Source organism: Osmerus eperlanus, chromosome 20 (genome assembly GCF_963692335.1).
Source record: "Osmerus eperlanus chromosome 20, fOsmEpe2.1, whole genome shotgun sequence".
NCBI lineage: Eukaryota > Metazoa > Chordata > Actinopteri > Osmeriformes > Osmeridae > Osmerus > Osmerus eperlanus.
This window is the reverse complement of record NC_085037.1, coordinates 4,761,880-4,775,539: the sequence shown is the minus strand read 5'-3', so window position 1 is coordinate 4,775,539 and position 13,660 is coordinate 4,761,880. Positions and strand designations below refer to the sequence as shown.

At 47.3% G+C, this 13,660-nt stretch overlaps 1 protein-coding gene across 1 annotated transcript; it reads right to left on the bottom strand.

Moving 5' to 3' along the window:
- si:ch211-57n23.4 (immunoglobulin superfamily DCC subclass member 3) lies at positions 1-13,514 on the bottom strand (the record flags this gene model as incomplete). The annotated part of the gene is made up of 13 exons (XM_062446056.1): positions 1-87; positions 1,739-1,871; positions 2,051-2,180; positions 2,425-2,538; positions 3,591-3,779; positions 4,257-4,421; positions 4,558-4,808; positions 5,369-5,534; positions 10,626-10,784; positions 10,949-11,086; positions 11,249-11,379; positions 11,572-11,716; positions 13,193-13,514. Coding segments are annotated over 13 exons (2,130 nt in total), but the record flags the coding sequence as incomplete, so codon positions are not given.
- Between the last annotated feature and the right edge of the window lie 146 nt (positions 13,515-13,660).

Sequence of the window (13,660 nt, the reverse complement as noted above, 5' to 3'; positions counted from 1 at the left end):
TCAGGCACTGCCATGGTTACACTCTCCATGGCAGTCGTCCAGGTGGGCACCCTGAGCGCTGGCGGTGGTGACGACCGGCACAGGACACTGGCATTGGCACATAGAGTGATAGGTGGGGTTGGGTTGGGGGCTGGGGAGATGTAGAAGGGAATCAATGGTATATAGGTCTCTTTTTTTGGTTGAGGTAGGCTTATGTGAGCAGCATCTGCAGGCTAACCGGCCTCATCTATGGCTCTGGACATTCATGGCACTTCATGAGGTAGCTGTCTTTGGAGGTATAGGACTTTTGGTTGGAGTGCTTTGGGTGAGTATGGGGAGGCGGCGGTGGGGGGGGGGGGGGGGGGTGAGGGGTGAGGGATGAAGGGGACGGCTGTCCTCACGGTTCCTCCAGCTCCTCCTGTCTCCAGGCTAATACGGTGATAAGAACAATCAATTCAATCGACTCGCAGCTCCATAAGGCTATTAGCAAAGGCTTGGTTTCATTCATTCTGTTTGTACTGCAGGTCTAAGGATGATCATAGGCAAACACAAAGAAACCGATTTCCTAGGGTAGGATTTGGGGTTTCTCAGAGGAATATTTTAGTCCCCTTAGTGCAATAGATTCTATCTATACTAAATGTAGAGAACCTGAAAGGCCCGATTAGTTGACTGTTTTTGGCATCAACTGGGGCCTTGCAGGCTCAGTGCAGCGTCTGGGCTGTCCTCCGGGGGAGGCGGTGGAGGACAACATTTTGGTTCTAGAAGGAACTCCCCCAGTGATCCACTGCTGCTGTCTTTTTGAATGGTTTTTACATTTCAAACAGAACCCGAAGGGATCTTCATCGTTTCTCAAGGCTAACATTCTGCATTCACACACGCTTGTGCACAGAACATAAAGGTGTTTGAGCTTTGGTTTTTAGAAGGCAAAGAGAAGGACCGGAGGGGAAGGGTTTGAATGATGAGCACGGGGGCATTGGGTCTCTAGGTCTTAGGGGTCACGCTCAATGGACATTCATAATAAATGCTGAATGGTTTGAACAAGGCTATGATGCATACTCTGTTGGTTAGTAGCAGGGTTCTTCAGGGGTGGTGGGGGGAGGGGGGGGGGGGGTTGAGGGAGGTTGTGTCTGACTCTTGGTATTTCAGGAAGGGAAGAGAGGAGGGGTGGGGTGGGGGCTTTGTTTGGGCAGGTGAAGTGGAGGAACCAGTGAGGGACAAACCATTAGGTGGGAGGGGGGTGGGGGGGTGAGAGGGTTTATTGGCCAATATTAGCCCGTGCCTGTGCCAGGCAGACCTGAAGAGGTCTGCTCAATGAGAACCTGGCACTGGGCCGGACAGGCTGGTGAGGTTGCGTCACGACTCTGTGGGAGACAGGAAATAACATTCATCGGTTCATATTTTTCTTCACCAGCAGATCATGCTGGTGACATTCATTTAGGTTTTACTTTGGTTTCTTACTGCTAAGTGTGTCTGTGTTTTTGTTAAGAACACAAATGTGTCTTCAAAAGAAGTGTCTTCAAAAGAAAGAGCTTTAGCAATCCAAAAATCCCTTTAGACGGGTTTTGATCAAATACCACCCTGAGGGACTTTTAAGGTTAATCTGTCAGTGTCACCTATCAGATGGTCCACCTCATATTGAATAAGTGAATCATGTATTTACATTGGATACACAGGAGTGGTGGAAGGATTGATCAATCAATTGAAACTGCTTATTGATGTTTTGCATAGTAGGAAGCTAACAGAGTTGACCCATTCTTACCGGAGGCACTAATTCAATGTCTTCCCTGGGGCGAGTGATGCCCTCCTTGGGAACACCGTTGTGGCCCACATGTCCCCTGTCATCCGCCCTGGGCACAGACCAGCTGTCCTGAGTCCCTTTACTGCAGAACAGGCTAAAGAGAGGTTCCAAAAAATGTCAACATGTCAACACAAAGTCTAAGATGTCACGACGTACCCTGTGTATTTTCTGAACTCGACGGTTATTCAAGGATTACCCCCTTGGTCCGAGCGCGAAGACACGGACGGGGGGTAAAGTCCAATGAGGAAGCGATGCGACGGAACGGGCGTTTACCTGCGACGGTATCCGAACATGAGGAAGAGGACGCAGAAGATGATGCAGGCCATGCCGATGTGGACGCCGATCACGATGCTCCCCAGGGAGCCGTCGCCGTCCCTGCAGTTACAGGGCGACTCGCCACCTGCTGGACGGAGCATGAAGGGTGAGGCCCTCGGCGCACTCTCAGGCCATACACCCCTCACACACGAAGGCACACACAAGGAGGACACAGTCTCCGGACATATATCCAGATACCAAAGAGATGCGCAGAATGGGGGGGGGGGGGGAAGGGAAAACACCCCCATTTGGCATGTGTTGTCGAGGTTTATTGTCTTTAGGGTTGCTAGCCTTACAGTGGATGGACAGGTGTAGTGGGAGAGTGAACTCACCACTGTTTTTGGCGCTGGTGCCGTCTCCTCCCAGTGACACCAGTCTCTTGGAGCAGTCACTCTCGCCATTTCCATTGTAAGCCACCAGTTTGACTTCATACACGGCACCAGCATCTGTAAGAGCAGGGACACATTGTCATTCAGTAACCTTTGAGATGATGGAAATTCCCTTCGAGCAGTTTGGGCCTGTGTGGTGTGTAACGTTGGGTCAATTATGTTGGCTCGTGGTAAAGAAGCAAAGTTATCGACCTGGTGTTCTGAAAAAGATTCAGGTTCCTAGCATGTCATTTTTCATTCTTCTCCCCTGGTCTTCACTCCCCCATACATCAACTCACAGCTTTCCATCTTTTCAACCAATTGATCTATCTTTCTCTGGCATTTATGTTTCTCTTTATGTCCCACAGCTCATTTATCTATTAGATATATGGATGACCAGGCTGCACCTCAAACTGTGAGTTCAATAAACTGCTGGATGCTTGGAAACCAATCGTTTTCCCTTTGGAGGATTTAGTCCATTAGTGCATTTCACAGACACCCCATGATGTTGTCAAATCTGCTGATAACATGAAAAACTCTAATCAAATATTAAAGGCTCTCTTTTTCACATACGTGTGCTTCAGGGAAATAAATCCATGACCAGCCATGTGAGTTTGTCATTATATCTAATGCCATCCAATCGGAAAATGATGGGGTAATTGTCATTCAGTGCACCAGCACAACCTTTAAACCCATCTGAGGCCACAGGCTACAATTATAAAAGTTATTATTTTTTGAGGTTATCCATTCAGACTTCTTTGACAGAACCCAGAACCACTGAACTGTATGACAGACACACTTCCAGGGATAACAGGTGGTTTTGTGTATAGACTATTAGTCAGTCACAAGGCATAGAGGTGGATAAGCAGTGGGGGTGTACGCACACATTTTGAACAAAGCTTTGGTAAGATCAAGAATGAGATGTGTACAGACATTTCTCCTGGTATTTTCAGATGAATACAACAACCCCTTTGATCAACTTTACCCTTAAAGGTAAAGCAAATACACTGAAGTACACATGCACACCAACACAAACGCATGCGCACACACACACAATGCACAAATACGACTGTCGACACACATTGCGCACATTACCTACAGAACACATACACACAGACACACACACTCACCAAGGTGGGAGATGGTGTGGGCATTAACGTGGCAAGGCAATTGAATTGGTCCCTGAAAGTCAGCGTGGGGAACCCTGCGGTAAGACAGCCTGAAGCCCTCTGCCCTGCCAGCCTTACTGGGAAGCTCCCACAGCACTTGCACTGAAGTGGAGTTCATCACCTTGGTGAAGAAGGTAGGGGGAGTGGGCACTGTGGGAAATGCAAATAAAGAGAGATTAGAACATCCAATGGAGAGAGATAGAGAGTGGGAGTTGAGGAGGGGGGTGGGATAGTGTTGAGATGAGTACTAAACGGTTGATCAGACAAAATGATAAACGGTGGTAAAGGAAAATGAGAAAGAGGGATGGGATGGACTGATGATAAAACTCAACGGACAGCTGGTTAAGACTGGGTGATTGTGACAAAAGTACAGGTGAGGCTGTATGTGTTAAATGACCAAATAAATAGAACCAATACAAGAAAACAGAGAAGGACGGAGAGATGATGAAAATGAAATGATGAAAAAGGCCATCATGACCAGAAACTAGAATAAATATCCTCAAAGTCCGGGCTATAGCACAATAAAAATGTATTTTACAGTGACCATAAACATCCCTCACATGTTCCATCACGAAGAAGCTTTCTTGGTAACACTATGTGACCAGAATGACATTTGTGGTAACTTACCGCCCCCTAGTGTTGTGGCAACAACAGTGCTGGATTGCTTGCTGGCGCCGAGTGGAGAATAGGCCTTGAGGTAGACAGAATAAGTGGTGCCCGGATCTAGGGTGGTGAAGTCGTGTTGGAAGGTGGTTTTACTGACGGCTTCCTGCAGCTCTCTGCTGTCTGGCTCTGAGGGAGGAGAAAAACTGTCATTATCATCAAGTTGAGGAATTATCGGAGAGTTTAGCCAGTATCACAAGCAGACTGTGTCTCAAAAGAAAACATTTCTCCATTTAGTGCGAACAAATCACGTTAAGGCTCTCACCGCCAATTTTGCGGATGTGGAGCACATAGCCGATGATGCCATCGGTGACCTCTATGGGGGGTTGGGTCCAGGCAAGCTGCAGGGCAGTGTTGGAGAGGGCGGTGGCGGTCAGGCCCTGAGGCGAGTCCGGCAGGTCTTTAGCCAGTGACATGGCCAAGCGGGCACTGGCTTGGTTGGTACCGGCGCTGTTCTCAGCGATGCACTGGTAGATGGCTTCATCTTCTGAGGTGATGCGGGTTACAGCGAGGGTGCTAGGGAGGGCGTTCGGAATACGATTTAGACGGACACCTAGTCGTTGCAGTGACATTGTATCCACTTGTACTTCTGAACATGCTTGGATTTTACAGTTTGGATAAGGCTTTACTTTTTTGGGGGGGTGTAATTACATGTCATCAGAAGCATAACACTGACCAATGCTAATAAACATCTAACTTAAAGAAATTGAAGAACCTGTATGGAAATCATTGTCGGCCTTTTAAACAAAGAAAAAGGAAAACATCATACTGCCACCCTGTGGTCAAACAGAATGACTGCTGGTCAACAATATAGGGAGTCAGGTGGCTGAGCGAAGCGGGCTAGCAATCTGAAGGTTGCCAGTTTGATTCCCGGCCGTGCCAAATGACGTTGTGTCCTTGGCAAGGCACTTCACCCTACTTGCCTCAGGGGAGAATGTCCCTGTATGTACTGTAAGTCGCTCTGGATAAGAGCATCTGCTAAATGACTAAATGTAAATGTAATATAGCTGGGCGATCTTTCTAGGAACGATCACCCAGTCCACTGCAGAACACCCTGAAAGCGAGCATGGTGGTACCTGTTATTGTTGGTGAGCTTGACGTTGTCTCCAGGCATTAGAATCTTGCCATTCTTCAGCCAGATTAAGTGAGGTTCAGGCACCCCCTGGGCCACACAGGTAAACACAGCACTGCCCCCTGCTGGTTTAGAGACAGACTGCGGCCACTGCAGGAACTCTGGGGGAGCTGGAGGAGGTTTGAAGAAACAGGGAAGAGAATAGATAAGCAAATGATAGTAAGATAAAAAAAAACATTGATGAAGAACAGAGGATCCAGACACAACGACATTGTAAGCAGCCTTGAAGAAAAGGTGTATAGAACGAGCAAGGAAAAAGTCAAGAGAATAAATAAGACCTTAATTAAAAAGAATCCCAATAAGAACAACAATAACTTAAATGTATATAGCGCCTTCCACTTCCAAATATGCTTTACACATAGTAAGAAATGAAATGACCACCCTCTCTCCCCTTGTGAATTAACTCAATATAGAGAAGCCCTCTGCTATGTGCAGCCTATCCAACCCTTCGACCATCAGTTCTTTCACCCCGATTCACCCGTCCCCTGCCCCCTCCTGCCCCCCTCTCCTCTTATGCCCCACTACCCCGGGACAGATGAAGGGTTCACAGATCTGCCTGACATCCAGCTCAATAGTTCCAACAATGGACATGCATATAGATATATATATGTATGTGTCGGGGTATAGGCAAAACCCTTCATCCAGTCCTGGCCCTGGTCTCCCCCACAAAGCATCTCATTGACCTATTGATACAAACACACAAACACCCACACTAACCCCCCCCCCCCCAGACCTTGGCCTATCCAATTACATTGTGTATGGGAATAGAGAAAAGGGGTTCCATGGGAGAGTGTGTGAGTGAGGTAGGGGGGATCTGCCGGGTGTGTGTGGGGTCAAGGGTCAGAGGGACACCCATTTCAATAGAGGGATATTAATCAATGGAGGGATGGATTTTTGTATTCCCCAAACTGCTTTCCCAGTGATGGGCTAGCAATTTATTTAAGCTAGACACACACAAATATAGATTTCTCAGATCTATAAAAGCTTGGATAAAAAATGGTGTCCATATATGTCTTTTTGTCTTTGTTGAAGACAAATGGGAGGTTGATTTTAGAAATGGTTAATATTACTTTCAAAGGTACAGCATGGTTTATTTACTAAAAGAAAAATGTTCAGGTAGTTGTTGCTGAGTTTAGTTGTGATAATAATCTCAGTACCTCAGAGACAAAATATTTGTTTTGAGTGAATAAAATGTGTCGTCTGGTTCAAGTACAAGGTGATATTCTTTATGTGGGGGGTCTGGTGGAGAACGAATTAGACCTTTAGTTGGACAGAAGGGGGGTAAAGTGAGGGGGGTAGAACTTCACATATAGTCTGGAGTGTGTGTGGGTCCTTCTCTGTCCTAAACTCAGTTGGACTACAACTACATTTAAACAAGTTGGGAGGAGGGAGAAGGGGACTTTAAACAGGCCCTCTTTTGGTGTTCTTTGCACCCCATTTCTGATCCTGATCAAGTATTCTGTGAGTGAGTTATTGAGGAGAAGCCCTATCTGGAAGGACAAGGTCCCTAAGTTCTTCCTCTCTCCATCACAACTCTAGTTAGGGAAGCCACAGTGGACACTCCTAGACTGCATTTGGTGTCCTCTCACTTGAGCCAGGGAACAGTTCACACAGTACACCACACTGTGATGTACAGTACAGAAGCTTGCACCAGCGATACTGGATTCAATCTGGATAAACCTGGATAAACTATCCAAAACAGAAATAGCTGTAATTGTCTACCTACGTTTCATGTTATAGAGTTGTGAAGCATAGTGCTCCAATTTCTCCAAAGAGTCTAACATAACCATATCAGCATTGATTGTTAGACTATGATCCCATTAATATTAATAAAATGAATGAGGATACTGTTACAAAGGGCATAGCATGGTAAAGATTGGAATATTTTGTCATTTAGGCTTAAGTGTGGCAATTTAACCAACTGAAGCCTTACTGAATGCCAAGCACCAATTAGAGCTCAATGAGGAAGTATAATAGCGAAAAAGCTTCTCCCCTGAATATCTCTAAGCTCTAGCATGTCGCCAGGGCAACAGAGGCAAACAACCAATCAAGTCAACATAAGGGCTAGGGTTGCTGTCCACCCTTTCAACTGATCAACTGTCTCTCCAACAGCTGAGATCTGAGCCATCCAACACCTCATAGGCTCATTCATCAGACCAATCCATACTGTGTATTGATCAGTTGTTCGTATTGCAGGGTCTCTTGCCCGACCTTGAGCTTCGGTAAAGGGTCATTCCTCATGATGATAGCTCCTTTGTTTTCTGGTCTCGGTGGTGGAGTGGGAACTTGAGCTACGATATTGTTTGGATTATCACTGACAGATGGTTGACAATATAAATATAGCTCGGAAATCTGATTTGTAAATGTCTCATCGATGTTTTCCTGGGCCAACAGTTTTAGAATCTGTACGTTCATGTATGCTTAATATTTCCGATCAGTCCTTATGCAGAATGATCTTCTGACTGTGACTCTCCTGCGGTTAGATGCAGTGAGAAAGACCCTCACCAGTGGTCTGACAGCTGTGGGATCTGCATGTTAAAAGCTCCTCTGTGGTTTAACTTATCTCAAAAGATTTTTTGATATGAAAATGTTTCTCCCACCAAGAAAAAGGACCCAGACGAGGAGGTGTGTGGGACCAGTGCACCATTCATAGAATGCAGCCGTCACACAATGACCCTTCACTCTTAGTCCCCCCCCATCGGTGTACCCCTGAACTCTGTCCCTTGTCGCCTGACCACCAGCTGTGACGAGGACAACTGCTCCCCCTCCTCCTCCAATCCTTCCCTATCCCCTCAAAACCACTGCAGCTACAGCAGGGGGTGGGGGTGGGGGGGGGGGTCACGTCCCCCTACTTCCCCCTAGGAACCATCCATCACCTCAACTCCTCCCTCCTCTCCTCCTCATCCAGAAGCCCAGCTTCCTTCCCCCCCCCCCCCCCCCCCCCACACACTTTTCTTCCCGTCTGTCTGTGCCTCGGACCCGCCTCTCCCTCCGCCCACGCTTCGACCGTTCCTCGGGATGCCCTCAGCCCGGTCCAAGGTCAGAGGTGGGGAGTCAAAGGTGAGAGCTCCTTCCTCACTCCCCCTCATCCTCCCTCACCCCCAACATTGACCATCTACCTCTTCTTCCTCCCTCAGTCTTACTCCTCCATTGTTCATTAGCCTGGCCTTGCATCTGTCCTGTCGTCAGTCCTCGTCATGACCATGACCGTGCGTTTCAGGAGCAGAAGGGAGAGACGGGAGTGTGTGAAAGAGCAGACCTCTGTAGCCCCTGTAACCTTCACCTACTTATACAGACAGACGCACACACTCACACACGCCAGAGCGCTGCAGACGGACTGACTGATTGACTATATGCATGTGGGACATCGTTTTCCAACTTGCACAGAAGGGACTTTGAACTTGGCTGGAGTTTTGGTCAAGTGAGTCCTGCCATGATCTTCCCTCAGATCATGTTTCTCATACTTATGAATATTACACAACTGATCCTGTTTTTCAGGCAAGACATTTCTAAATGTGTGTACTGCACTGGGACATTATTGTGAATAACCTAGCATTACAAAGCTGATGATGATGGTGGTTATAGGATGAAAACAAATCTGTGAGAGGTGTCTCGTGTTAATTGATGAGGCAAAACTACAAAACAGATTTTAGGTAAAGATCGATGACTACTTTTATAATCTTATATTTGACATTGGGAGTGACCCAGAGACGTTTTATGTTAGAAAATCACACCACCGCAACCTTTGTTCTGTTCCCTTAGCCCAAATAAGAGGAAATTAATCAATAAATTAATGAATACATTAAACATCCCCTCCTCCCCATCTTAACACCAGGAGTATTGCCAATCCACTGGAGAAAGAATGATAGGAGGAAGTATTGATTGATCAGGTCAAAGAGCCTGACACAACAAGGAAGGAGGGTTGGATGGATGGAGGGATGGAGGGAGGGAGGGAGGGATGGACTGAACAGCTGGGTGCAAATTAGAATGATTTACTTGTGATATGGAGGGTGAAGGGATATGGAGTTACAGGTAGCTGCATAGATTGTTTTGGATAGGTTCCGGCTTGTGAGCGTAATGTTCAGGTGCCGGGTTTCCAGAGATGATGTTTAAACCAGACTGAATGGTCAAAGTAAGAAATAAGTATGAGTAAGTAAATGTGTTAGTGATGTTCCATCTACCTTGGACCATCCATCATCTGTCATCCTTTCACGATTCATCCATTTAGCAAACAGCAATTATGTTTGTCTGTCTGGCTGACCCATTTAAGCGCAGCACAGGAAAGTATGTATGTTCATAAAAGGGCCACATATCAATGACATGTTCAGTGGTACTGATCCAGAGGCAAACACATTATGGTGTTTTAAGCGTAACCCTATCTGATGTTGTTTTTCTCCTGTCGAAGGTTCCTCCCATCCAGGGAGGTGTGTGATCCCCTTGTAATGAGTAGCACTTAGGACAGCCAATTAAAATGAGGGTAATGACAGTGAGAAATATGAGGAGGGTCAGCGTATGGACAGTTGGAGAGTGATGGATAGGCCTTGTCAACCCCACCTAACCCCGCCCCCTTTCCCCCTCTCTGTCTCTCTATCTCTCTCTCTACCACACACACATAAACATATACACATACAGGTCCAGCTGGACACCAGCATCAATGCTTGATTATAAAATGGGAGGAAGGGGGTCCTACTCTGACCAATGGTGTCCCCTGAAGAAGGTCCCCAAAGCTCAGAGGGGGACAAAGGTGAGGGGATGGGGTGGAGCTTGGCTATTGACTTTCCCCCCCCTTATCCCATCTCTTTCTTTTCCTTCTCATGGTCAAATCCAATTCAGGTTCATGTGATCAGGCAGACCGGGCCTCAAAACAGTCCAAATCTTGCCCGTAAACCTCTTCTACAACCACCCCACTTTCACTCTTCCGGCCTCCTTAAAACTCTCCCTTGCCATCTTGTGAACATGCAGGTCCATAAAAGGCACTGCACATATCTGACCCTAATACAGATCCCAGTACTGCAGAAGACAAAGTATGGCCATTCAGAACAAATGGCAGTTGCACATCCATTTTGTGTACCATATAAAATCTTCAACGAGCGGTTTTTGGAGCACTGTACAATTTTCATTGTTTACTAAGGACATATTTACTTGACGTAAATGTTTGCGTCTTGTCAGAAGAGGCAAAAATGTGCGTCCGGCGCTCTTACCTTGAACCACCAGTCTGCCCAGCGCGGTACGCCTCATCCTGGTGCCCGGACGGTTGGCGGCACACACGTACACCCCGGAGTGCTGCAGCGACACGTCTGAAATCATCAGGTTGCCCGTGCCCAGCACCTGGATGCCCTCCACCCCGATGGAGCGCCCGTCTGGAGGGAGACAGAGAGAGAGAGAGAGAGAGAGAGAGAGAGAGAGGGGGGGGGGGGGGGGGGGGGCGCACATACAGAAAAAGTGTTAAAACTGAACACAGTTACAACACTGGGGTTTGCTGACTCTGATGTTAAACAGGTTTGCAGTGGGAGAACTATCCTACCCAGCCTGCTCCAGGACACGATGGGTCTGGGGTTTCCCGTGGCGATACACTCCAAGATGGCCGTCTGGTGAACCGTAAGGGTGAGGTTCTGAGGGCCAGACAGGATCGCAGGCTCCTTGTAGAGCCGGGAAGCCCCTCCTGTAAAAAGGGATGAAGAAAAACAACTGAAACATCAGCAGGCTCCTTTACCACACAACCACCTTCAATCGACTACATAACATCGCAGTAAAATTCACTCATTATTTTGGATACTCTTGAAATAGCCTATACAGGATAGAGTGTGAGTGTGAGTTCACTCACCTGTCACATTGAGAGTGGCCTCGTGGCTGTTGCGTGTGTTGGCCATGTTGGAGGCCATGCAGCGATACACCCCAGCATCTATCCTCCTCACTCCCGTGATCTGCAGTATCCCCATGGGGAGGAGAGTGTACCTGGACAGAGACACACACAGGTGTGAGTGGACATGAAGTGTGTGTGTGCTTGTCTGGATGATTTCCGGAACGCCGGCATGCTATCTAAAAGCACACAAGGGGGGGGGGCTTTATGTCTTCGTTTGGTTCAGTGTCAACAAGCAAAGCTGGCATAGTGGCGGGTGTTTTGTCTGAAAGGGGCTGTGTGTGTACCTGTTGTCGGATGTGCTCAGCAGGGTTCTGTCCCTCTCCCAGGTGATGCTGGCCTCAGGGACACCATTGACCTGGCACTGGAAGCGAGCCACTCCGCCCTCGTCCACAGACATGGACTCTGGGTGTGTGTGGAACTTAGGCAGAGCTGAGGGGATGAAGGACACAGTCACGAAACACGGCGTCACTCAATCTGAGCAATAGTTTCACCTCCTTTCCGAGGTTTGTGCGGTTTTGTCACAATCTACTGCCCTTCACGGTTTCTTATCTTCTGCTTTCAAAGTCTCCCAACTTTTGATCGGTACATTTTACTGGGTTCCTTACAATATATTGACAGTACACATATAAATGACTTGGTACATGTTAATGTAATCCCCACTGTTGAGCAGTGACAAGTATCAATATCAATCCTGAATGAAGGATACACCGGACCACAACATCCCTAATAACCTGGCCAGTGCCTTGATCAATAAGGGGGTGTGTATTGAGGGGTGGGTGTCTGCAAATGGGAGAACATCACCATGGTAACCTACTGCTTAGAGGGAACGGTATCTAGTGACAGCCATAATTCTGGATTACCCATAACCCCCTGGTTTTATTGGGTCGAGGAAAGGGGACATGGGGGGAGAGGGTGAAGAGAAGGTTGTACACTTGGTCAATGAGCCTACCCTGTGCATTGTCTTTTCTGTGTGTGTGTGTGAGAGACAGAGAGAGACAGGGAGAGAGAGAGACAGAGAGAGAGAGAGAGAGAGAGAAGGAGAGAGAAAGAGAGAGAAGGAGAGAGAGATAGAAATGTCGTTGATTTTACATCTACAATACCTTAAGAACCTTCCTTTCGGCTTGGATAAAATAGTCTGCTAAATTAATCAAACGTAAGGAATGCATTTTAAGATACGTATGTTACATCCATCAGTGTGCGCACACATGTGCGTCCACTGAGTGGGGAGTCCATTCCTTCAAGGAGACACAAAAGATGAAAGGGTCTGGGGGGGTCTTGGGTTGCCAGGTATACCAAGAAGGTGTTCACTGTGAGAAGTGTCATTTATAACAGTAACTGGAGGAGGGTTTGACAGAGCAGAGACCACATGTGGTGATGCTCTATAGAGGCTGGCAAAAGCCATTACTCTTTCTTTCTTCTCTTTATGACTTCTGTGTAAAGCTGGGACACATAAATGATGTCGAGGGAAATTACTGTAGTCTTGTATTCTCAAGTGAGTGGGAGGAACTAGTAAAATGTTTGCTTACACTGTCCTTTAAACCTTTTAAGAGGCTGTTGCCTAAGATATTAGTTGTTAGTTGTTGTTCAGTCCAATCTGTACAATTGAACTGTACAATATTGTTTGAACATTTATTGAGAATGTTTATAAGGCAAACCTCATTTACCCTGTAGGATCTGCAAAGACACCATGTAGCAAATGTTTTTGTAAGAGTTGAATAAAACTAAAAAAGCTTTTATGAATGAGCACTGCTTGTATAGTTTTAATAGTTGGACACAAGGAACATGGTCAGTGTTGTTTGTTAACAGTTGAAAACGGTAGCTCTTACTCTCCTCTATGTGTCAACTTCAAACTCTGTCTAAGAGACCGTCCAGGCAGGTGAACATGAGTCACAGGGACATACTTACATGCCAGCTGGACTCGAGCCTTGCGGCTGACCAGCATGCCAAAGCGGTTCTGGGCAGCACAGTCGTACTCTCCTGAGTCCGTCTCGTTGGTGTCCCGTCGCTTCAGGAAGCTCTGGATGAAGAGGGTCCCGTTGGGCAGCACCCACACACGCTGCCCTGTGACCACGGGCGCACCGTTCCTGCGCCACGTGACCGAGATGGGCCCGTCGCCTTCCACCTGGCAGTCCAGCATCAGCGGCCGGTCTCGTACCGCGATGACGTCGCTGGGCTCCAGTAGGAAAGCCAGCTCTGAGGCCCCACACACAGCTGGAGAGAGGGCCACACATGGTTACAGCTGGGCATTTGCTCGTGTCCTTTTGCGAAATGTTACTTTCTTAAAGCGCTGTAACTGTTAAGGACAATGTGCATGTTATTTTGATGTGCTACTATTTTATGTTTGGCATCACCTATAGCTACTATCCTAGTCAC